This window comes from Copidosoma floridanum, unplaced genomic scaffold (genome assembly GCF_036245765.1).
Source record: "Copidosoma floridanum isolate Cflo_tuat_1 unplaced genomic scaffold, Cflo_Japanese_pri ptg000005l, whole genome shotgun sequence".
Classification (NCBI taxonomy): domain Eukaryota; kingdom Metazoa; phylum Arthropoda; class Insecta; order Hymenoptera; family Encyrtidae; genus Copidosoma; species Copidosoma floridanum.
In genome coordinates, this window is record NW_028321882.1 from 6,690,544 (window position 1) to 6,716,603 (window position 26,060).

Consider the following 26,060-nt stretch of genomic DNA (forward strand, 5'->3'; position numbering starts at 1 on the left):
TTCATTGATGCCATGAAAAAATCAGTCCATTTTTAGCTGTTACGTACCGTATCCATTAATTTTACACATAAAAAACTTATACAATAGAATAAACTAACAAGCACCCAATACTATTACTGTTTAAATATAGTGGAAACTTTTTATTATGTTTTAAATCAAAACCTGTCAGTTTTTATTTCTAATACTTTTTTTTTTGTTAAATTTCTTTATTAAAAAGTGTTTTGATAAGTGCCCATCTCGTAACAACAAATATTTAAATAAGTGCTTCAACAATCATTTTCAATGAATATTAAGATAATGATACATAATAATTTGCTTTTTCTGTTTTTTTTTTTTTTTTTTATTTCTCAAGATTTAATTGTAATAAGCTAAGCAATGTGTATAGTAATTTTATAAGTACAATCTTTACCACCCTATTATATACATTCTGCTTTTCAATTATTGAAGACGTTTATAGTTATATATACTCCTTATCTATCTCGGATAAGAAAAGGACATAGTTTATCTATATTATTGATTACTATTTATAGTTCAACACTAATCATACTTACTAAGGAACTTATAACGTACTATAAAATTATTTAAATATAAAAATCAATAGTAGTGTGCGCATGTAAATCATTAACATCTGTTAAAAATGACATATTTTTTATTTTAAAACAAGGTCTCTTATCTACTGATGGAGTAACAAGATGTTTTGATGATCAAGCTAATGGCCACACTCGTAGCGAGGCCATTACAGCTTTTTATCTCCAACGAAAAAAAGATGCCAAGCGCATTTACATGGAAATTGTTCATACACGGACGATACATGCAGAGAGCATTGAAGTTAACAGTCTGCTTTACCCAAAAATGGAACCACAAATAAAACTTATGAAAGAATTACTAGATGAAAGTGGACTTACACCAGACAGCATCTCGTTCTTAGAAGCTAGTGGTATAGCAGTAAAAGATATTGATACTGAAGAGCTAAATGCAATTGGTGCTGTATACAAGAACCGCAAAAAGCCTCTTTCCATAGGATCAGTGAAGTCGATAGTTGGTAATACGGTATCTGCCAATACTTTTGTTTCAATAGTAAAGGTTCGTGTACCTACTTAAAAAACTAGAAAAAATGTACAATGAAACAGCTATAGCTAGTAGTAAATCTTGGTATTTCTTAAGTTGAATTATTTTCTACACTTTATTTAAAAACTACCTTTTTAAAAAAAAGGAGATTCTTTTGTTTCTTAGACTTAACTGTAACTAATCAATTAATAACCAATAATGAATTTCAAGGCAAGGTCACAAGATAGTATATTTACGGCTGAAGAAATTTTCCATAATTTATATAAAACGTCTTACGATAGTTGTTTAATTATTAATAATAAAATCCACAGGTAGTACTACCATTCTTCTGTAATTATTAAAAAATAAAAACAATGCTTTAGCTGTTTGGACAACGTCACGGCTATCATTAGGTACAAAAAGGTATAAGTAATAAAAAATATTTTTACTATACTAATTCTAATGATATATAATAAACGCAAGTCAAGTTGAGGGTATAACATACCTCTTACTCTTTTAAAAAGAAACGTAAAATCTTACTATACTTGGAGTTCCATAATTAGCTGCTTTTATTCTCTGTACACAAACAAATGACATATTACACGAATACAATACAATTATTTCAGAATCGCAAGCAGTTTTTACAGAGAAGCATCATGTGTTCCCAGTACTGTAAATAAATCAGGCCTACCAAATTATCTTGATCAAGTGAGTCTTCACTTCTAATCAACTCAATGAGAGACTTATAACAATTTTTTTAACTTTTTGTATCCTGCTGTGTATTTTTATTATTATAAAAGCAATATTTATTCAATATTACAAATAAAAGACATTTTGTCAAAGTTTGTTCTATGTCTAAGATTCTTATATTGTCAAAATGGAAGTTTCATGCAAGTTCAATGCTACGTTATGGAAACTTATGTATAAAATATTAGAGAATTATCCTTTCTATTTATTATGTTTTTTTTCTGTTCCGCTATTTTAAAATATGGAGCTCTAGATGTTTAACTGATATAATAGCAGTTAAATTTAAAATAGTATGAAAATTATTTGTGGTAAACGTTTTTCTTACCAACAGGCTCAGTTACATTCTTTCTAAGAGAAAAGATCAAACGTCACCTATAAGTTTACTGTATACAAGACAAATGCTTGGCTTTTTACAATAAAACTTAATAAAACTGTGCAAGTGAAGTTTGTACGGTCATAATGAAATGAGCTAATGTTATAACAATTTTTATTACAATTGCTTATCATATTTATGTTTTCTAACAAATTTATTATTTTATTTACAAACTTAATAATCAATTTTTAAGGATGGATGTGAGTTAGTGAGAATTTATTTACCGATTTTAAATTTTCATCTTGAAAATAAGCTTCTGCTTATTTAATACAAAAATCAACAAGTGCGTGATTGATACCTATTTAATATTGTAAAGGATGGTGGGAGAGAAAATTCGAGCTTCAACTAGAGTGTTGGAGTTTTGGTTCTAGTTAGTTATTACTGTTTTATTTTGTTTAATAACAATTTCCAAATCTATAAAACTAATAATGTTATACTTAGATCCTTTAACAGTTAAATATAATTCGGGACAATAGTAATTGAAAATGTTCTGTGTATAGTTTAAATGTTAATAAAGCACACAAATAAAGGGTGTTCCATGCAAAACGTCCCAGGCTCACCACGGGAGCGCTAACAGACACTGTTTTCAGCTCATTTTCTCGGCATTATTCCTATCCTAAAAAAATGTTGCAAATAGCATTTTTGATGTATTTTTCAGTCAGCTTTCTGATGGTGTAGTTAGTTTTCAAAAAAAAATTTTATTTTCACTGGAAAAAAGCACAAAATATGCTATGTCTCGAAAAAGGCATTCTTAACATTTTGTTTAATAGGCTAGATAGAAAGCTGAGGTTTTTTTACATCGAAGACGTCTCTGTATACAGTGTGCTGTCACTTAAAAATTTAAATAAAACAATACTAAATAGTAGACATATGCCCTTCTGAACGCGCGCCGAGGCCTGGCGTGGCGCTGCACTGTGCTCAAGTTAACTATGAATATTATTAATTTAGAAATATTTTCCAAACAAACATTTTCTATTATTTTTAAGTTATAGATGAAGTTCGAGATGTAGACTTTTTTATTTTTTCATTTTGTTTTTAAAAAAGTTGATACTTCGAGCTTATAGATGCTTTTTTTAATTTCAATGTTTTATCATCGATTGGAATGACAGCATGGAATTGCAAACTACCTGGTATTAATTTTGCTAAATCACATCGAGTTTTAAATTTAATTCAACATTCTTTATACAACTCTTTATTTAAATAAAAAACTTTGCCCAGTCGTACAAGTTTTCTGCTGTTAAAATTTGGTTATGAGAGGCAACTTGAAGACTTGTACGTCTTACACCTCTCTTCAAGTTGGCTCCAATACCGCCATACGCTTCCTTTCCTTGAGCAGTAGCAAAAAATGCCATTCACAATTCAATTTTTGGCAAACACGCCATCTACAGCAAGTTCGATGAATTAAAATGTGCAAGGCAATTATAATGAATTTAGAACTAAAATACGCTTTATGTTTAGACGGTTTTTTAAATTTTACCTGAATATAATATAAAACATCAATGATTTTATTTTAACTTAACAGTACTTCACTAAGGTATAACGTATAAGCATAGTTCATTGTTAAATAAATAATTAAATTTTACAAAGCTAACGATATTCGTTATTTTAAGCGAAGCACGGCGCAGCAGCGGCCTTTGGCGTGTTTAGACGGCTGAACGTCTACTCTTTGGTATTGTTTTACTAAAATTTTTCAGTGAGAGCACACTGTACAAAACAACGTTTTTAATGTAAAACCTCAGCTTTCCATCTAGCCTATGAAACAAAACATTTCGAGATATAGCATATTTTGTGTTTTTTTTCAGTGAAAATGAAATTTTTTTGGAAAATGAATTATAATATCGGAAAGCTGATTGAAAAATACATTGAAAATGCTATTTGCCACCTTTTTTTAGGATAGGAATAAGGCTGAGAAAATGAGCCAAAAACAGTGACTTTTAGCACTCGTGTGGCGGGCCTGGGACGTTTCGCGTGAAACGATAAAATATGATCCAGATAGCGTAAAATAGAGTAAGGCATTTAAACATTATTTTTTTAAGGATAAGATTTTAAGTAAATGCATGAAAAGGTCTCACAGTATCTGACTTTATAAACTGCCCTCTGATGAGACAAAAACTTGTTTATAGTACTTGTCGTTCAATTTAAAAAAAAATTAAATTTAAAACTATAGAAATTTTTGGGCTAACTTTATTGAAAAAAAAATTAATTCGATGGTTCCGGAGTTGTGAAAATGATACACTGCGTGGACAAGTAAGGTTCAACTATGGTTAGGAAATAAGGCAGCTACAGACTAATGAAAGTTTACTTAGTAGGATAAGAAAATGTTTCAATTTATTATGATCTTGCTAGCGGTATGTAATAATAATACCTAAACAATCAGAAAGAAACTTAGAAAAACTTTGAATGTATAAATTGAATGCCAAGACAATAATACAAATAAAAAAGTCTTATCATTCATTTTCATCAATCCGTAGCAGGTAGATGAGTCTTTTTGATTAATACCGTTATTAAATTTATTAAGTCCCTTAAAATACTGTTTTCATTTTACTTGCTTACGAAACTTTTAGTATCTTTAATTAATTAATTTAGAGAATTCTTCTTCACTTGTCCGTTATATTTATCATTACTTACCAGTTTTTATACTTTATTGCTGAAAATTTATCCGTCAATGACAACGGTGGTATTACCTTTGTGTGCTGGAGTTCTTTCAATATGCTAATTATTTTTCAAAAAGGCTCGTGCGCGCTTTTAAGTGCCTTGGAGAACTCTATCACTTACAGAAAAATAAGTAGGAACATTATGGCTATTGTAGCTTACAATTTATAATATTGTTGTTCCAACTGTTTTAAATTCCCTAGAATATTTAAGTGAATGTTTAATATTCTTCAAAGTATGAAAAAGGTAACAAATATTCATATTCGCAAAAAAAATTAAATTCATCACTTAACTATAGTATACTCGTGACGCAACTTGGCAGAGATGTGTCAGAAAGGTTACATAGCTAACTTTCCTTTATTTTATTAATGCCTTTGACGTTGACAGATTCAGGCCATTGAACAAGGTCAGGCTCCCTGCCACTTATAGCTGAAAGTGTCATTTATACACCTTTGAGCTTGAATTGATCTTATGAAGGAGGGCATTACTTACTATGTAAATTATTACGATATTCGACACAAATGCAATTCAACTTTGTATTGTAATTATCAATAAGTTAATTTATTTTATAAGATTTGCAGCCATGATTTATTATTTAATTTGCAATTAATTTAGTTCTTTACTCCAAAAATTTGCTTTTGGAAAAATGCTGTGAGTTCTAAGTTTAGTTACCAATTTACAGTTTAATCTATTGATCTTGAATCTTTTTTAACACACTAAGGCTTATAAAAAATAGAATTTACTTTTTTATTAAAATATGCACGTATGAAGTCAAGCACGTATGGAAAGATTTAAACTTTATCCTGGTACGAATAGTTAGCAATTGCACTTTGGTATTCTCCATAACAGAGCAGTTATATCTAGTTGTACAGGACGTGCAGCTTTCACAAGCTATACTAGAATACTAGACTGAAATTGCTAACCACTCCTACAATAAAGAAGTTTTAATCTGTTTTCAGGGTGCTTCACTTGATCTGTGTACGTAAAAAGAAGTCCACGCAAGTATGGGATGTGCGCTGTTTATACTTTGACAAAAAGATATACGTTATGCATAATAAAAATAAATGCATGCAACAATAACGTACATGTAATAAATATAATGCGTCAAATGTGATAATACTATTATAGTATGGTATGTAAGCTTAGACAGCATGACACGCACAGGCGTAGCATGTAGAGCCAACACACAAATTGTATTTTGTGTCATTACGCTGCTTCAGGATAATAGCAATGGAATATTTGCGTGTGCAGCACATAATAATAAATATTGTAGGTACTCAAATAATACAATCATATTTTTATAAAACTTGTCATATACAAAAAATTGTCACTGCATTTTATATTTAGATGACCTTAGGATATGTGTTGGCAATAATCATGAGATAAGCAATAAATATAAGGTCCTTGCATATGTTTAAATTGTATGATACTAAAACGTTAAATTATCACCACCGTAAACTAGTTTGACTTAACCTTATATTAAAATACACTCAGACAATGACAAGACGTACGTTATTTGACGTAATTAAAATTGATACCAAGCACTACATATAATTCTTATTATGATTATGTTAATTACTATTTACAATAGTAATTTACAGCTGTGCTATTATAAAACCCTACGTTTAGGCAATTGTATTTTTGATTTAATATCTAATCAACTATTTTACTTCTTTTGCTGCAATTCAAGTTTAGTATAGAGATATTAGAATAGAGCTCGCTAGGAATATGGTAGCTTATAAGTGGCAACGATACGTAGAGTAAAGAACCAGGCTGCCCACGATTCCCCCTGTGCCCTTGCTTAACTAATGAATGGGTGTTGACATCCTCCTGTATCGTTTCGCTGACAATATGCGTCAGCCTCATCAGGCTACAAAATTGAAATTAAAAACACACAATGAGTGATCTGACAGGCTCAAACACAAAAATACAAAAAATTTTTATGTACATTGTTACCGCAGGTGCGCGAGAATTCGTAAGTTTGGTTGACTTACTCGTCACCTGTCGTGTTATCGACTGACAATAAATTACAACAACAAGCCAGCGCTCATATAGGCGGAGCCGCAAAGGTAGACGGTAAAGGGCGATGAACTCGATCGGGACATTTAAACTTTCGTAGTAAAGGAAGGTATGCTCTATTAAAGGAAAGCACATCCTCCTTTCTATTGATGTTGTGTTTGTCGAGTTTTGTATAAAGCATTTCGGAAATTTTATTTTTGAAAAATATTTTTATAGAGTGAATTCAAGTGAATTTAAGTGAATTCATGAATTCAAACACAACATCGGCCGCCCAGAGATACGAGAGTGAGGAAGAGGGAACGATCGAGTGTGAAAGGGAGCGTTGTTCATAGTAGCGGTGATCTCTCTAGTTATCACCTTCATTATCGCTGGTTCTTCCTTGTGCGGTACTTTGAAGGGCAGAGAGGCTTCAAGTCCTACCACCTACGCGTTGTCATCACCCGTTCGACTCAACTTGTATACATGCAGGCCAGTTCTTCAGCGTTCACACAAGGTAGAGGAGTACGGGGACAAAGGTGCGACGGGGACGGTAAGTCGTCTTCTTCTCGCACAACGTAGATACGATATAGTTATATTGGTCGTCCCTCTTCTACTTCCGTAAAGCCGATTGTAAGCGTAGTGCTTTCACTGTTTTATTTACTTTGTTGGCTCATTGACGGTACTTTCTTACTGTATTTAGCTGTCGTCTACTACTTTCATTATAAACGACTTGTTGAAAGCACAACTGAAGTTATATGGATTCCTATCTAACTTTTAAGTCAACATGGTCAGTAAAACTGCAGTAGAAAATCGGAATGCTACGTACTGTAAGGTTCGTTTGGATTTGCTCAAGTCGTATTGAACAAAATTCGAATCGAATAACAAAAAGCTGATAACAATAGAAGACGAAAACACAAATACTTCTCACTTTAAAGAGAAAATTAATATAACAGGGGAGACTGAATACATCAGCGCATTAAGTCGTATTCGCGATTTTATTTACCAGCTCGAGCCGCCCGCGGCGGCCACCGGTCCGCACCCTATCGTTCAAAATTTTACGGCCGCTGTGCCTAATCATATGCTTCCTGCTATTTCGCCTCTAACTTTCTCTGGAAATCAAGCTGAGTGGGAGAGTTTTAAGCAGCGTTTTTGCTCCCTTATTGAAGATAAGCTCAGTATATCTTGCGTAGAGAAGTGACAACACTTACTTACCGCGGTACAGGGTCTGGCCGTTCAACGATTAAAGGGAGTTAACGTAACCGAGACCAACTTCGACGTTGCGTGGGGAAAGCTCTTACACCATTATGATAATCCGCGAATCCATCTCTCGTCCACACTGGAGAATTTAATGAAACTCCCAGAGGTTAAATCTCGTAATATACAGGATCTTAACGAGATCATATACCGAACCAAGGAAGCTGTTCGCGCGTTGCGTGATTTGAATTGTCCTATCGATCACTATGACAATTGGATAGTGCATTGCATAGTCCGCAAGCTAGACGTTAACACACGCGAGGCTTGGGAGATATCTCAGGGAGCCATCGAAGGGCTTCCGACTTATGATTCAATTTTAAAATTTAAAAAAAACGGATTCAAACCTTAGAGCAGCCTTATTCTTCAAACGACAATCAGGGGTCACAGAATAAGCGGGGTTCGTCGTCTCATTCTTTTAATCGTGTCACGGCTCATAACACGCAAACGGTTGATTCATCGAGCTCAAAAGCTACGCCGTCATGTGACCTTTGCCGAGATAGTTATTGGTTGAATTGTTGCCGTCAATTCAACGCAAAAATCCCAGCTCAGAGATGTGAATTATGTAAAATCTTGAAGCTCTATTTAAATTGTTTGAAGAAGGGGCATTTTTCAAGTAAATGTTCTTCGCCTAACCGCTGTTTTACGTGCCACGCCGCGCACCATACAAAATTGCACATCGATGGAAGCTCATCGAATAAGTCGTCAAGCAACCGCGAAAATAAACCTGGTGATAATGGTCAAAACACACCCGGTCTTAATGTTACTTAAGACGGTGAAGGTTCTCAGGTAGCTTCGCATAGTGTTTCTGTCAGTGCTTTAGTCTTATTAGCAACTGCTCGCATGAAAATCTCTAATTCATTTGGAAAATCACTAACGGTTCATACTTTGATTGATCCTTGTGCAGAGAGATATTTTATCACGCGATGTACCGTGCAGCATTTAAGTTTAGATACTGAAAAAACCTCACTTTCAGTAATTGGCGTGGGAACTGAGGCACCAGCCAAATGCAACACGGTTGCGCAGGATATTTTGCAATCTAGTTAGGTCAGAATTTTGCGATGGGGTTTTCCGCTCTAGTCCTGAATGAGCTTACGGGTTGTCTACCCAAGGACAAAGTTACTCAAGGGCATTGGCCTCATATTAATGCTCTGACTTTAGCCGATCACTTTTACAGCAGCTTGCGACGTTTTGGGAGATTGAAGAGGTGCCTCGCAAGGTTCCTTTATCCTCAAATGAGGACTTTTGCGAGATGTATTTTTCGAGCACGCATTTTTGCCATGAGAACGGGCATTTTTTGGTCCGTTTGCCATTTGCCAAGCGTCCTAATTTGGTTGCTTCCCGTGACCTAGCTGCAGCCTGTTTGCATCATTCTGAGCGACGCGCGACGGTTCTAGAAGAATCCCCAACTCGCTGCTCATTATCAAGCATTTATGCTCGAGTACATCGAGTTAGGGCACATGGAGTTAGTTCCTCCTCAGCAAATTCCGAACCCTTCGTATTACCTGCCCCAATATGCAGTTGTTAAGCCAGACAATCTTAAAAAATTACGTGTCGTTTTCAACGCTTCTCAGAAGGCTAAAAATAGTCTTTCCTTGAATGATGTACTCTTACCTGGACCGAAATTGCAGGCTAATATCTTAATCGTATTAACGCTTTGGCGACGGTTCAAGTTTGTGTTTACAGCTGACGTGATCAAGATGTTCTGACAGATAGGGATTCATCCAGCTGATTCTGACTGGCAAAGAGTTCTGTGGAGGCAGGATGAATCGCAACCAATGCAAGATTATCGGTGTGTCACGGTGACCTACGGCTCTGCTTCAGCCCCATATCTCTCGCTTCGGGTCATGAATCAGCTTTCGCTCGATGGTGCCCATGATTATCCTGAGGCAGCTGTCATCCTTCAACAGATACTGTATGTTGATGCCATTTTTGCCAGCGCAAACTCTGTGGACGATACTCTTCGTAAGCGAGATCAGCTGGTGGCGTTACTCGAAACGGCTGGCATGGCACTTAGCAAGTGGGTGGCTAACGATGATCAATTATTGTCAGGCTTACAATTCAATGCTTATAAGACGGAGGTAACGGTAAAAAACACCGAGGTAATCTCAACTTTAGGTCTTAAATGGTTGCCAGGCGAGGAAACCTTACTTTTTCAGTTCATACTGCATCTCAAGCTCTACAAGTCACTAAGCGTTTGGTTTCATCTGAAATAGCCAGATTATTTGACCCACTTGGCTGACTGGCACCTACATTTATTGTAGCTAAAGTTTTAATGCAAGACTTATGGCTTGATAACCTCGATAGGGACACGCCCACGCCGGACTCTTTACAGGATAGGTGGCTGCAATTCAGGGCTGAGCTTCCAAATATCTCTCTCATTTGGATCCCAAGGTGGCTTAACACAACTGAGAAGGAAGAATGGCATCTCCATGGGTTTGCTGATGCATCGTAGAAAGCATACGCAGCTGCTCTTTGCTCTGTCGTACCAGGTCGTCAGCCTATGCTTCTGTTGGCGAAGACTAAGGTCACACCAACGAAGGTTTAGTCACTGCCGAGGTTGGAGCTCTGCGCTGTTACCCTGCTGGCACGACTTATTAATCATCTGCTTAGATCGCCACTAAAACCGCCAGTTAACATTCACGCCTGGTCAAAATCTAGGGTTGTTTTGGAATGGCTAAAGAGTCATCCATCAAGGTGGCAGACCTTTGTGGCCTACCGGACTAGCGAAATAAAAACTCGGTTGCCAACTGCGACTTGGAGGCACGTGAGGTCCACCGATAATGCAGCAGACTGCGCGACTAGAGGTCTCACACCATCCGTACTCGCTGATTATCAGTTGTGGTGGCATGGACCAGCTTGGCTACCACTGCCAGAGTCTACTTGGCCGACTTCAGACCCCTTTAAACCCCAGATAGATGAAGAGGTTCACGTTCTTGCAGCCATGGAAGTGAAGATTGACGATGACAGAACAACTTCTGGATGTAACTGCTTATCATTCCTTCAGCAGTTCTCAAATTTGAGCAAGATAATCCGTATTTTAGCTTACTGCTGTGCTTGGCGTTTTTAAGCTACTGCAAAAATCCAAGACTCAAATCGAATCTTGTCTCAAAGAGACTGGGCCATGGCTCGTATCTACTGTTTTAGAGCCATTCATTTTCAACATTTTAAAAAAGAGCACGCTCAGTTACTCTCTGGGAAGCCACTCTCCAAGCGAAGCCTGCTCGCATGTCTCAGCCCGTTTGTATGCAGTCAAGGTCTCATTCGGGTTGGAGGACGTTTACACCTCTAAGCACTTCCTTTTAACGAGAAGCACCCTGTAATTCTACCTGGTGCGTGTATCTTTGTTAAATGCCTATAGAAGAGACCCATGAACTGACACTCCACGGTGGTACCCAACTCATGCTGTCGCACTTGTACCGATCCCTGTGGATAACAAAAAGATCTGCTGTGGCCACAGGAGTTTATCGACGCTGCGTACGATGTGCTCGTTTCAACGTACCATGCCTGGCCCAGCAGATGGAACCGTTGCCGATTACACGCATAACGCCTTCTCGTGCCTTCAAGGTTACTGGGTTGGACTATGCCAGTCCGTTTCCTGTGCTGTTCTCAAGAGGCAGAGGAGCAAAGACGACAAAGGGCTACATCGCTATATTTATTTGTCTTGTTGCTCGAGCAGTATTTTGGAAGTGGTGTCTGACCTCACCACCGATTGTTTCATTGCAGCTTTTACTCGTTTCACAGCTCGTCGAGGTGTGTGCCACACCATTTATTTAGACAACGCCACCACGTTCACGAAAGCAGCAAAGGAGCTAAAAGCTCTGTTCAACTCGGCGTCGCCTTTCTTCGACTGCATTGCCTCTACACTGGCTAGTCGTGGCACCGAGTGGTCCTTTATCCCTCCACGAGCTCCTCACTTTGTTGGTCTGCGGGAGGCTGCTGTTTGGAGTTTTAAACATCAGTTCCGTAGAGTGATTGGAAAGCTCAAACTCACCTTCGAAGAGCTTACTACATTGGCCACTAAGATCAAGGCCTGCCTGAATTCCAGGCCACTCTGTCTACTCAGCACCGATGCCAACGAAGCAGCTGCACTGAAACCGTCACATTTCCTGGTGAGCACCTCATTGCTCGCCCATCCCGAGCCCTACGATGATACAAAACAACCAGCATCCCTCAACAGTCGCTAGAGGTTGCTCAACCTTCTGCGGGATTTATTCTGAGCCCGATGGAGGAAAGAAGTGCTTCATCATTTACAACGTTGCAACAAATGGCTAAGCCCAAGGCCGAGTTGGTGGCAAGGTGACGTAGTACTGCTGACTAATGAACTCCCCCCCCCCAATCCAGTGGCGATTTGGTCTGGTGACTGAGACCCATCCAGGTGATGACGGACTCGTACGGTGAAAACTGCAAAATCGTCATTCAAGCGCCCCATCGTAAAGTTCATTAAACTCTCTACCAAGCCTGAATTGGAGCAGCTTTGTCAGCAACTAAAAGTCTATTTTTATTAAATAAACCGCTGTAAAATTTTGTTAAACGAAGAATCAAAGAGTTTAGTAGCTTCAGTAGGGTAGCTAAAAGTACATTTTTCTATTTATTCTAATTAATCTTGATTTTTGAAATTTTATGATTCAATTTATTTTCTTTGAAACCAAGTGCCTGTTATTCAATTATAACGAATTTTTTATATCGTTGTAAAACTACATAACAAGCGTTGGTAGTCTAGGGACAGTTCCTAATAGCTTATTAGGCTTTCCTATTCTTTAGTACTGTATAATTATTTTGTTGACGCGAATGCGTCAAAGTGGATGGAATGTTTACTTATAAGTAAATATTTATAGGGGACTTACTGCTCGGTGCACAAACTGTATTACTTTATCCTAGAGACTGGCTATTAAACGTGGAACGTGGTTTTTTTGTTATATTTTAAAGTGTTTCATTTCACTCAAACAATTAACTTTATTTCAATATTCATTACATATAGACTCCACAGCATCATGAGTATTTTGAAAAGCTTAAAAAACGCGTAACCTATCATTGAAGGCTTCATTGCCTTCAAAAAGATTTTTAAGGTCTTTAAAAATAGTTTTTACAACTTGAGCATATTTAAAATTTTCAGACCTTTATTCAAACAATTTTCCGATTTTTGATTTATTGTATTTAAAAACATATGAGTACGTCGATATTTAGCTATTTTTAGCAAATATGTAAAGGAATAAGAAATACTCAATGGATCATTTTTTACTTCAGCTGGAGATTTGTTATAAAAAAGACAGCAACATTTGTGTAAATTCTGTGATTTTTGAAAAATACTTGGTGAATGCTGTGCGAATGGTTTAGCAAAATACTTAATACATGAGAAAAGAGAGAATGTTCGTATTCATTTTAGAAATCGCAATTATACTTTACTCTTTAAGTTTTAATTTATTTACCATATTTCTTAATTCTATAGTTTGTTGTTTGAGTTCCTTAGTTTTATGTTTATGCTGTATGTTGTACGTTTTTAAAATTTATAAGTAATCCACGTGAACGTCAAATATGTTATAGATGAGACTTAAATCTAAATCTCGTAAAGAACTAACTCTTACGTCAATTATATTTCCAGCTAATTTTCATATGTCAACAGGTACTGATTGCATCCACTAAATGCTTTGCAGCACCTTAGAAGTGCGCCACAACTTTGTATACGTAAGGTCTTTTCAGCGAAGTTCTGAATTCTTTCAAACACATATGTTTGTACAAACGTATACCGTATTTAAAAAATACTAACTTTCTTAATTATTTAATTACATTAGACATCGCTCATACTAGAAAGTACTGTATAAACACAAAGTCTGTACAACATACCTACGGTGATCTACAACGGTTTAACTTAATTTTTACCTAATGTAGATTATGTAGAGATGTTTTAAATGTATAAATATCTACAGAGGTTAATTTGTACTAACAGTTCATAAGTCAACTAAACGAGAAAAATTTTCTTAAAAATACAGTTTTAGGATATTCGCCTATAATGCTTTTTTTTCTTCTATTTAACTACATTATCATATAACTCTCAGCATTTTTGTTTTAAATTTATAACATATATGAAATGACTCTTTTTAGATCTAATACTTTCGTAACTTTACGCATCTAAAATCCCGAATGGGTCTAGCTTTTATTTTGATATCTTTTTTATGTACTGATGGAATCAAAACTTTTTTTTAACAGTTATTTAACAACTAAGTAATTCTTACGATAAATAATTATTAATTGCAAAAATACGTACGAAAACCGTAAAAGCGATGTAAAAGTTACTTAAACAGTTGATTTTTTTAAGCAATCTCTTATTTTACTTATAATTAAAAAATTGATTTAAAGTGTGTAATTATCAACTAAATGAGGCTAAGGTTTGTTTTCAGGCCACTTTAAAAAATGTAAGTTTCCTATCATCGATTATTTTGATAGTACTACAGCTGTGTAGCGAGATTTGTTGTCAGTAGCTGTTTTATTAAATCATAACTAAGTTATTTAATTTCTCGATTGCATCTTTGGCTCATGACAAATGGTTAAAAAAATTAACAATAATGTTATTTTTCCTTTATCTATCATCTAACTTTTCTTCTGGAGTTCCAAATTACGTTGCCAAATGTGGGCGTAATTATTTATAAGAAACATTGGATTAGAGTAGCACTGCTTTTTTTTTTAAATTAAATAATTGTTTTTTTCAGTAAGTTTTGTGAGTTTACTAGTTACTTGAAAGGATCTTATTATTCGAGTAGAAAATTCTCATTTTCTTTTAATTATTTATTATTTATTTTCTATAATTAATATTTATCTTAAAAATTAAACTCTTTCTACGTTTAATTTAATTACAAAGACCGTAAAAACAATAAAAGTAATAACTCATGACTGTTATTAGGAAATTATATAACTTATTGCTGATAATTTATTTATTTATTGCAAATTTCTATTAAGATACTGAAATTAAGGCACCATATAACTATTTGTCTACTTGTGAAATGAACTAGTGATTAGGTCAAATAAAAAAAGACTGCTCAGAGTTACCCAGAAGGAAGTGATAGAGCGGAGTCTCAAACTCGAGCCCTTCAGGTGGAAAGCCAGTGCTCTACTATTTTAACCACTGATAACTTCCAATGCTGCACACTATCTCTACTATGGTGTTATAGAAAATATCTGAAGCAAATATCACACTGCTGGTAGCTCTGCTTGATTTTAAAAACACGCCTACGCCAATGATACACTGAAAAAATTCGGCTTGCAGCCAACTTTGTGGTAAAAACATTTGTAGGCTGAAGCTGTAACTGAACAAATTTTAATTTTATCTTTAGCATTTAGAGATACTAATGCCTTGTTTTCGTAAATATAGTAATTTTCTAAAGAAAACTTTTTTGTAAAGCTTCACAGTAGGACTGAAGGGACTAAATTAGATTAAAATACACGAGACATAACGTAAAAAGTATTTAATTTTCGATATTTAAATAGTCAAGAATGCAAATCTAAAGTAAATATTAGCGTGGTCATCTAGGCTTCGTCTGCTTTCTTAAACTTACCTCGTCACGCTCTCACGTGACTTGATACCAAAAATAAAGTTTTCTAAATGGTAAAGGAACATCTTCTGTAGCTCCCCTTCCTAAATAGCGTAGTATTACATGCCAGGGAACGTCACTTCAACATACTTATCAAACATTGGTTTTTAAAACCGGTATTATTTACAATCAACAAATATTAAAGAAAGCATCAAACAAGTTTGAAAAATTGTGTCACTGCATATTTTTATTTTACTTTGTTTATTTTAAATAAATTGCAATTGGATAGGAAGCTTTATGAGGGCACAAATACTAGCTTTGATACTTATTTTAAGACCAATTTCATAACGCATTCTCAAACTCATTTTATTACCTAGTTTAAGACTCACATTAAGAGTTAGTTGCAGACTAGTTCCAAGACAAACATAGAGTCCAGCTTTTAGATCTCATTAAGACCCGTTTGTTATACAATCTGATATCTATTTTACTTTTCGTTCTTAGTCAAACCTTGAGTCGTGCTTTAGACTTGCTTCAAGACAAATATGAAGAGAAGCTTTGAGATTTATTTTAAGAAATCATTTTTACAGATTAAGAACCCATTTACTTGCTTGCTCAATGACGAACTTTGGAACACATTTTAAGACCATTGTTTCACGTATTTTCTGTGACCTATTTAAATATTCATTTTGAGACAAACTTCAAGACGTGTTTCGTAACTTGTCTTCAGACACACATTAGGACTAGCTTCAAGGCTTATTGTAAGAATAAATTTTTTTTGCATTATAGACCTGTTCTTCTACCTGTTCTCGGACTTACTTTAAGATTTATTTGGAGGCTAGTTTCGTAACAAACATAGAGTCCAGCGTTTAGACCTCATTAAGACCCGCTTGTTATACCTTCTGATATCTTTTTTACTCTAAATTTTTATGCAAACTGTAAGACGTGCTTTTAATTAGTTTTAACACAAATATTAAGAGCAGCTTCAAAATTTCTTTTAAGACCAATTTTTTTACGTATCTAGAAACCTGCTTACTTGCCTGCTTAATGACGAACTCTGGAACTTATTTCGGGACCAGTGCTTATGTATACTCTGTGATCTACTTAAATACTCATTTTGAGACAAACTTTAAGACTTGTTATGTCACTAGTCTTAAAACAAACGTTGTGACATCAGTTTTTTTTACGCATGTTGAGACCTACTGTTTACTTTTTTTGCTATCGTAACAAATCTGTCTACCACAAGCTATGTCTCTGCATAGCTTGATCCCCAGCTTTCACCTAATGTATCTTGACCTCCAGCTTTCACTCTACATGAGTTAACCTGAGGCTATTGACATCTATGATAATAAGTTCGACTCATTCAAGAGATTTTCTATGTTGCAACCAGATACGTCAGTAGTATTATCTCAAATATGTTTTACTACAATTGTGTTATATCTACTTCTAGTCGTATACAACATTTCCTTTACATATAAACAAGTCCGTCACTTAACAAAGAAAAAACTCAAACAAATACGAGACAAACGTTAAATTTACTTGTTGAAACAAGTTCTTAAATACGTCTCACAGTCAACCTTAAAGAAGGTAACAAAATTAGTCTACGGTAACGCAAAATAAGTAGTCTTAAAATAAATCCTCATGTGACCGAAAACAAGTACAGTACGCAAGAAAAGTAGTCTTCAGAAAAGTCTTCCAGTTAGTCTCCATTTCTATTTTACATCTAGTTGCAAAAAAAACTAAAAATTCTTCTCAGAATGGGTAATAAAAAAGGTCACGGAGAATACATGAAAAACTGGTTACAAAATAAGCTTCAAAGTTTGTCATAACGGAGGCGAGTAAGCAGAACTCTAAATACGTGAAAAAATTAGTCTTTAAAGAGCTCTCAGAGCTGCTATTAATATTCGTCTTCAAGCTATGCTCCAAATAAATCTCAAAGTTAGTCTTACAACAGGTAATAAAGCAAGTCTTAAAATGCATAAAAGATCTGGTCTTAAAATTAGTCTCAATGCAAGTCACAATATTTGTCCTCAAACTAGTTATGAATCAAGTCTTAAAGTTTGTCTCAAAAGGAGTCTTTAAGAAGGTCACAAAGTAAACGTAAGACACTGGTCTAAAAATAAGCTTCCATGTTAGTCATGAAGCAGACAAGTGAACGGGTTTCTAAATACGTAAAAAAATTATTCTTCAAATTGATCTTGGAGACCTTCTTTATGTTTATCCTAAAACAAATTCAGAGCACGTCTTAACATCTGACTAAAAATAGATAGTAAAAAAGATGTAAGTGTGTATAACAAACTTGACTTAGAAAGGTCTTAAAACTAATCTCTATCATTGTCTTAAAAGTAGTCTTCAAATAACTCTCAAAGTAAGTCTGAAAACAGATAATAAAATGGGTTTTTAAATTTGTAAAAAAACTTGTCTCAAAATAAGTTTCAAAGCTTGTTCTAATGTTTGTCCTTAAACTCGTTTCGAAGCAAGTCTTAAGGTTTGTCTTAAAACGAGTATTTGAGTTTGTCACAGGATATACGTAAAAAACTGGTCCTCAAATTAGTTTTTTAGTTTGCCACAGAACAGGTATTAAAGTAGGTTTTAGAGTACATAAAAAAACGGCCTCTAAAGATTTATTAGATCTAGAGTTTGTCTTAAAACTAATTCTAATATCGAATCTTAGTTGGTTGAAAACCAGGTAGTAGAATGAAAGTTAATACATAAATGAAGAGAAATAATCTGATTTTAAAATAGGTTTCACGTCTCGTCCGATGACTGGTTTAAAAATAAGTAGTTAGGCTTTTTGAACGACTGGTAATAAAACATGTGTCATAGCTTATCTAAGCACTACTTATTAGAGCTTGGCTGACACTGGTTATTAAAATGGTCTGCATTATTGTTTTCAATCTTGCTTTTATATCAGTGAGAAGCAATCATTTCAAAAGTGGTTGTAAATCTTAAAATAAAAACTGTTAAGACAAGGGTATGTTAGCACGTATGAAAATTCATTATGGAATATATCTTAACGCATGTATTAATGGTGGTGTTAAATACAAGACAATAAGACTAACTTTTTTTTAAAGTTGTAAAGCTTGCTCAAAGAACAACCTTGACAAAGCTCTTAATAGCTGGAGCTAGTGCATGCCTACACTGTTGAGCATCGAAGCAGTATGGCTGTGAGTGCTTAACATCACAACTGGCCGTGACTATAGAAGCTGCAAAATTTCTGCTAAAAACGATATGCTTGTTAGCAGTAGGGTAGGGTGAAGGTGGTGCTTTTTTTTATAAAACACTGGCTTATCTAATAAAAATATTAAAATAAAGTGACGCATTTTTAGTATAATTAATATTTGAGCCATGAATTATTGAACTCCTCTAATCAGGTGCATCGTTAAATCGATAACTCCTGTGAAAGATCCAGTAACGACTCAAGAACTTCAACTGCTACTTGGTTTAGGGTTTGGAATAGGACTTTAAGTGACATTAAAAAGAGGACATTACGAAAGACTTCTGTTTGTACTTGCAAGGATTAACAGCATGATAATTTTGGTGATTTAGATACACAATTAGAGATAAATTATAATGCATTGATTTTATTTAAAATGAAACGTTAGAGACAGAAATAATCTCATACATTTGTAAATACTTTAAAAAAGTGTAAGTAATTTAGATAAATTAGCTTAAATGGGTATCGATGTAGTTCTATAATTATTATTAAAAACAATAAAAATCTTGTATTTCTAAATTAGTTTTGAATTAAACATTAATATCATTGCAAAGCAGATTTAAAAGTTTGTGTCCATACAGATTTTGAAAGAAGTCTTGGTGCATATTACAAAGTAACTCTAAAGAATTGATCACGAAGTAAAAGTCAAGGAGATTAAGAAAAATAAGTGAAAGAAAAGTATTTAAAAATGAAACTTAAAAGTATAACAAGATAATATAAAAAGTATCAGAGCAGATTCAAGAAGTCTTGAATTGTGAATTATAATAGGTCTTGAATCTGATTTTAAAAAACATTTCAAAAGTATAATTTGAAACAGATTTTTAAAAATGTACAAAAACACGTAAAATAAACGTTACTCTTATGCATTCTTTACGTTGTCGGTTAAAGAAATCTGCCACTGGGACATGGATACAACAGACCTAAAAGCACATGATGTTTTAATAACAATTTTCAAACGTTGTGGAAACAAAAAAAGGTTCTTATAATTATGTTGATACGTTTTTAAAAGTTCTGCACTGTTAGGGTGTCAAGGAGAAGCGTGGATACAAATTAAGGAGGTTGACTCTGGAATGATATATTAGGCTCCCGAAAATGTCAGAAACTAAAAATAAGTTAATGTTTACTACTTTAAGATAATTAATAAAAAATTTTCTTCGTTAATAAGTATTATTATGTGTACACATTATCGAGGTCATGAAATATCTTATAAGGTAAATCTCTAAAGAATCGGATCGTTAAGATCACTCTTGATAGATGCGCATATTGCCTATGCAAGATTTAGTACCGTGGGCACAGCAAGCTTTTGAAGCATACCAAGGTAGAAAAAAAAACATTAAGAGACAACCAAACTGGTAGTTGTTTAATAAGTAGTTGAAACAACCTAAGTTCTAAGAATATCATAAAAAAATATCACTGCAATTATTATGCACTTAAAATATACTTTTATTTTTAAAATGACACATAAATAACTAATCACTGCAGTCGTTACTGTTATTCTATTTTGAAAGAAACATGGAGCACACCAGACAAGGTTACAACAACACGACAGTGACTACTATAATTTAATTACATTAATAAATAGTAATGACTGAAATAGCTAATTACTCAAAATTTGTCCAATGTTGAGACTTGAACCTATGACATTTTTTCAATAAATAGAAAACTGCAACATATTTAAGATTCGAAAGATTCAATTATGACCCAAAGTCCACAGCGTTTGTGTACAGTCCCTTATGTATAAGAAAGAATAAAAAAAAAAGTTAATATATAAACATAAAATACAAGAAAGTATAAAAAGTAGCAATTGAAAAGAAAAGTCACAATACTTCAATGGCAAAATTGGTAATACTATTTCCTGGCAAAAAAAAATTCCAGATTCAAATCCTAGTTGAGGTGGTACTATTTTTTTTTTGCTGCGTATGCCAACTTATCGACGAACGTAGTTTTAACTGAAAAATTTAGTTGCCCTAGCAATTTCATACTAGATGAAAAAATGTCGATAGATTGAAATACTCGCATTAATACTAACCCATTGATAAAAATATATTATTATCTAACATTCTTATATCCTATACGAGCTGGCGTCGACTGAAAAATCGCCTAAAAGTATAAAATATAGCATTTAGAAAGAAAAGTTGCTGAGACCTTAATGGCGTAATTTGGTAACGTACTTTTCCAGCAAGAAAAGAGTTCCAAGTTTTAATTTTGGTCGAGGAAGCACTTTTTTTCATTTCCGTATAACAGTTTATCTACGAAAAGTAGATTTAGCTTAAAAACTTGAGTTGCCTTGACAATCTTACACTAAATGGGAAAACTTTAATATATTAAAATACTTGCATTAATCCTTATCCATTGATAAAATTAGATAATTACGTAATATTTTTATATACCATATGAGCTGGCGTCGATTAAAAAATCGCTGAAAAGTATAAAATGTAGCAATTGAAAAGGAAACTTTCTAAGACCTCGATAGAAAAATTGGTAACGCATTTTCCCAGACAGAAAAAAGTTCCAGGATCCAAATTTAATCGAGGTGGCATTTCGTTTCAATTGCTGCATATCACAATTCTTCAACGAAATGTTTTTTTAAATTGTCAGTAAATTCTATTACTCACAATAATACTTAACCGTTAATAAAATGAAATTCGGTGCTTCTAGTAATTTCTCATATCCTTGTATACCATATGAGCTGGAATCAAGTGAAAAATCGCCGAAAAGAAGAAAATGTAGCAATTGAGAAGAGGAGTCACTGAGTCTTTAATGGCGAAATTTGTAACGCATATTTCTGGCAGAGAAAAGAGTTCCAGGTCAAATCCTTGCCAAGGTGGCATTTTTATTAAATTGCACCATATGAAAATTCGCTTCCGTAGCGTAGTTTTAACTGAAATATTTCAGTTACCTCAGCAATCTTGTACTAGATGTGAAAATGTTTATAAATTCACTTATTCGCATTAATAGTTATCCATTGGTAAAACTATATGATTTTCTAATATTATTATAAACAATATGAGTTGACTAAAAAATCGCTGAAAAGTGTAAAATGCAGCAACTGAGAAAAAAAATCGCTGAGACCTCGATGGCAACATTGATAACGCATTTTTCTGGCAAGAAAAGACTTCCAGGTTTGAGTACTGGTTGTGGTGGCACTTTTTTTAACTACTGCGTATGATAATTTGTTTATGAAACGTCAGTAAAACTAATAATTTTGAGTTACCTTAGCAATCTCGTACTAGATGTGAGAATGTCAATATATTCAACTACTAACATTATTACTTACCCATTAATAAAATAAAATTAATTTCTTGTATGCTCATATACTATATGAGCTGGCGTGGACTGAAAAATTACCGAAAAGTGTTAAATGTAGCAACTGAAAAAAAAAGGCGCTGAGACCTCGATGGCAAAATTAATAACGCATTTTTCTGGCAAGAAAAGAGTTCCAGGTTCAAATACTGGTCGTGGTGGCACTTTTTGTTAACTACTGCGTATGACAATTCGTTCACGAAACGTCAGTTAAACTTAATAATTTGAGTTACCTTAGCAATCTCGTACTAGATGTGAGGAGTCATGGACATTTCTCCCAAACGACAAAACTCCCACCAATCAGACGCCTGCATTTCAAAAAGCTCCCACCAATCAGGACCGAGCTTAGTTTCCCGCACTAAGTCAAAACAGATTAAGTTTGTTGATAACGTAGATATCATTTTGAATCTGGAATCGGTAGTGAAGATAGCAATTTAATTCCTTAGTAACCGCTAGATGTCAGACCTATATTGCCAAATGATATTTCCAATGTCGATTAACTGTTTCTCTGACGCTTCGTCTACGTGATCATAGGTGTGACTGAGTTGGTTTGGATGTTTATGTATGTATATGTATATAAACATCTGGTCATAACTTAGGTGCACCGGTGGCTAATTAACACTATGCTTGTGTAAAAAAATGCCATGTCTGAGCCTACGGGCGATGATGAATGAAAAAATAAAAAAATATTTCCGATGTCTGGCATATGTATATTTAGTACATCGCAAACACAAATTAAATAAGATCAGGAAACTTTAATTTCCTAATGAATAATATTATAATCAAGTTCTATGAACGAATTTATACGTATAATAAAAATCAGATGAATATTCATAAGTTTAAATTATTTTCTAACAAATGAGCATGTACATTATAATTTTAATTATATTTTATTTACATTTTGAGAAGAAGAAGGTCTTGGTAAGTATGTGATTAATTATTACATTTTATCTGTTTGACTTACGTATATATGGTTGAAAAACTTATCTACGGTACGTTGTTAGAACTATTATTAAAAAGATACGTATATTCGTTGCCACATATCTATAATGCTTTGTTTTTGCCAACTGCTATCTCTCTCATCTCTCTCCTCTTTATTCTGCTGTCACGCTTCTATAAAAATAAATATTTGTTCATCTTCAAAATATCTGATGGCTTATGGCAAAGTAAGATATGTACCGTCTTTCCCCCTTCATCTCCTTAGTGCTATGCCGTTGTCTACCGCAGTCCCTGGGCAAGTTTCATTGCCACAAGTCTCATTCGTGTTCACTCGTGCACCAACTCTTGCCTGTGCCTGACGTGCTTGTTCTCTGCTGTGCCTTTGCTCGCTTTTTTTTCTAGTTCGAGTTTACTGCTATTTTTGCAAATCTTATTAGCAGTGGTAGGTCGACTGTGTTATTATGAAATAATGACAAAATGCGTGTATCTTTCTGTTACTTTTTTCTAACTGGACAAGTGCCACATATTATTTCTTGTGGTACCGGGTGAGAAAACTACACGAGTAATTGGTATATAACAGTGCGGAGTGACAGTGTAAATTTTTTCATGAGCATTTATTAATTATGTGCATTCGTAAATCTCCACGTGACTACAAGTTTGTACATTTAGCAGTTATCAAGTATTCAATTTTTGAAGGACATTGTTGTGCTACATGTTAACATCACAATGAGTCTTAAAAAAAACAAGAAAGTAATAACATTGCCGAAACTCGTGGGTATAGTCATGACGGCTACAACAACGGTGTAAAAAACAAGGAGAAAACCAGGTAAGGTATATTTATTTATGAAACAATAGTTTTTTTCGTACACTTCTTGTACTTTTTTTGTTACGAAATTTTTCCTTTGTTGACACCCGACTTCATACCAGTTCGTCATAACATCGCTTATATGCATTTCTTCCGTTTCTCGTTGTATCGAATAGTGCTTTTTTCGGAATTGTTTCAGACACATAAGCAGTATTGACGTGACCCCATAACTCTTGCTTTGCCTTGCTGCATGATAGAAAAAGTGTGAAACAACTATTCTTACATAACTCTAGATTACTTAATTATTTTCTAATCCAACTCAATGCTTAACAATTATTCTTAAAAGACTTCGAGATAAAATATGCATATTCAATTACATCGATACACATTTTTTACGTACGTATATGTATGCATGTATGTATGTATGTATGTATGTATATATGTATATATTTACGCATCTATACAACTGAGGATATCAACAGTAGAAAGACAGAGGTAAATATTTTAAAAAATTTTTAATGGAAAAAATCACACATATAGTGTGCTGGAATAAGTGAAAATTCTATGAGTGACGAGAAATACAAGTCCTAATCGAAAAAAAAGACATTTCTTATCACCAAAAATATGCACTTTGGGAAATTTACAGCAGAATGGGACAGGTTGAAATTTCCACGTTTTAAAAATTTTCGATACAAAAAAATAAAAATTACATGTGCTGGTAAAAGTTTGAATCACATCAGTGCTAAAAAATACAGGTTCCGACGAAAAAACAATATATTTCCTATTACCAAAAATATACAGTTTGGGACATTTGCAGTGAAATGTGACAGATAATTATTTGAAATTTGAAAATTTTCTGTTAAAAAAGTTAAAAATTTTGAGTTTTAGAGAAATTCTCATAGGAACTAAAAAAAAGTCCCGAGAAAAAAAATTGTATTTTCTATCACCAAAAATATGCACTTTAAGACATCTACAGCAGAAGCAAACAGGTGAGTATTTTATTGTTTTGACAACTTTTAATAAAAAAATACTAATAAAAAATTACTAATAAGAAATAAGAAAGAAAATTAAAAAATAAAAAAAAAAATTACTAATTCTGTGTGCTGAAAATAGTTCAAGTCATACCAGTGCGAAAAAAATAGTCTCTAAGAAAAAACATTACAACAATGATCGTCAAAAATATGCGTTTTAAAACATTTGCAGCAGAACGAGATAGGTTAAAATTGAAAGGTTTAGAGAATTTTTAATAGCACAAATTACAAGTTTCACGCAGTAAAACAAGGTTAAAAACCTATCAGGGCCAAAAAGCATAAGTCTCAATAAAAAAAATTACATACCTCATCACCCAAAAAATGTATTTCGGGACATTTATGACAAAATGAGACAGGTAAATATTGTAACGTTTTGAAAATTTACAATATAATTAAATTAAAAATATCGTGTGCTAGAAAAAGTTTGAGTCCCCTCAGTGTAAAAAAAGTCTCTAAGAAAGAATATACATTAACGATCGTCAAAAATATGGATTTTGGAACATTTGCAGCAGAATGAGACAGGTGAGAATAACAAGGTTTTGATAATTCTCAATAACACAAATTATAAGCTTCTTGCACTGAAAAAAGTTCAAGTCCTATCGGTGCCAAAAAAAAAAAATTCCAATGAAAAAAAAAATACATTTCTTATCACCAATTCAATGCACTTTAAGACTTTTACAGCAGAATGAGACAAGTTAATATTTGCAACATTTTGAAAATTTTTAATAGAAAAAATTACATATTTTTTGTTCTAGAATGAGTTAAAATTTCATCATTGCCAAAAAACCCAAGTCCTTATGAAAAAAACTGACATTATTTTTCATTTTGGAAAATAGTTGACTCCACAGTAAAGGGTGTTAGTATTTTTTATTAAAAAAATTAAAATTATTTCCAACATTAAAAACAAAATATTTATTACTTAATAGATAAATAAAAACGAGCATTATAACAAATTGTGTGTGGTTACAAAAAGTTTGCAAACTAAAATTGTACTTGTTTTTAATAAAAATATAGTTTACCTCAGCTTTTTTAACAAACTGTAAGGTCAGCCAATAATAAATAGCGACAGTAAATATACAATTGTATGCACTTCAGGACATTTACAGCAGAATGACACAAGTTAATATTTGCAACATTTTGAAAATTTTTAATAGAAAAAATTACAGATATTTTG

At 33.6% G+C, this 26,060-nt stretch overlaps 1 protein-coding gene across 1 annotated transcript in view; it reads left to right on the top strand.

The window, feature by feature from the left end:
- The window catches only part of LOC106638276 (fatty acid synthase-like), a 1,454,996-nt gene that overhangs the window by 304,016 nt on the left and 1,124,920 nt on the right, over window positions 1-26,060 (top strand). Inside the window, exon 6 of the mRNA XM_089598131.1 lies at window positions 665-1,083. Within this exon, the coding sequence (XP_089454257.1) occupies window positions 665-1,083 (419 nt within the window). The remainder of the gene's footprint in view (window positions 1-664; window positions 1,084-26,060) is intronic.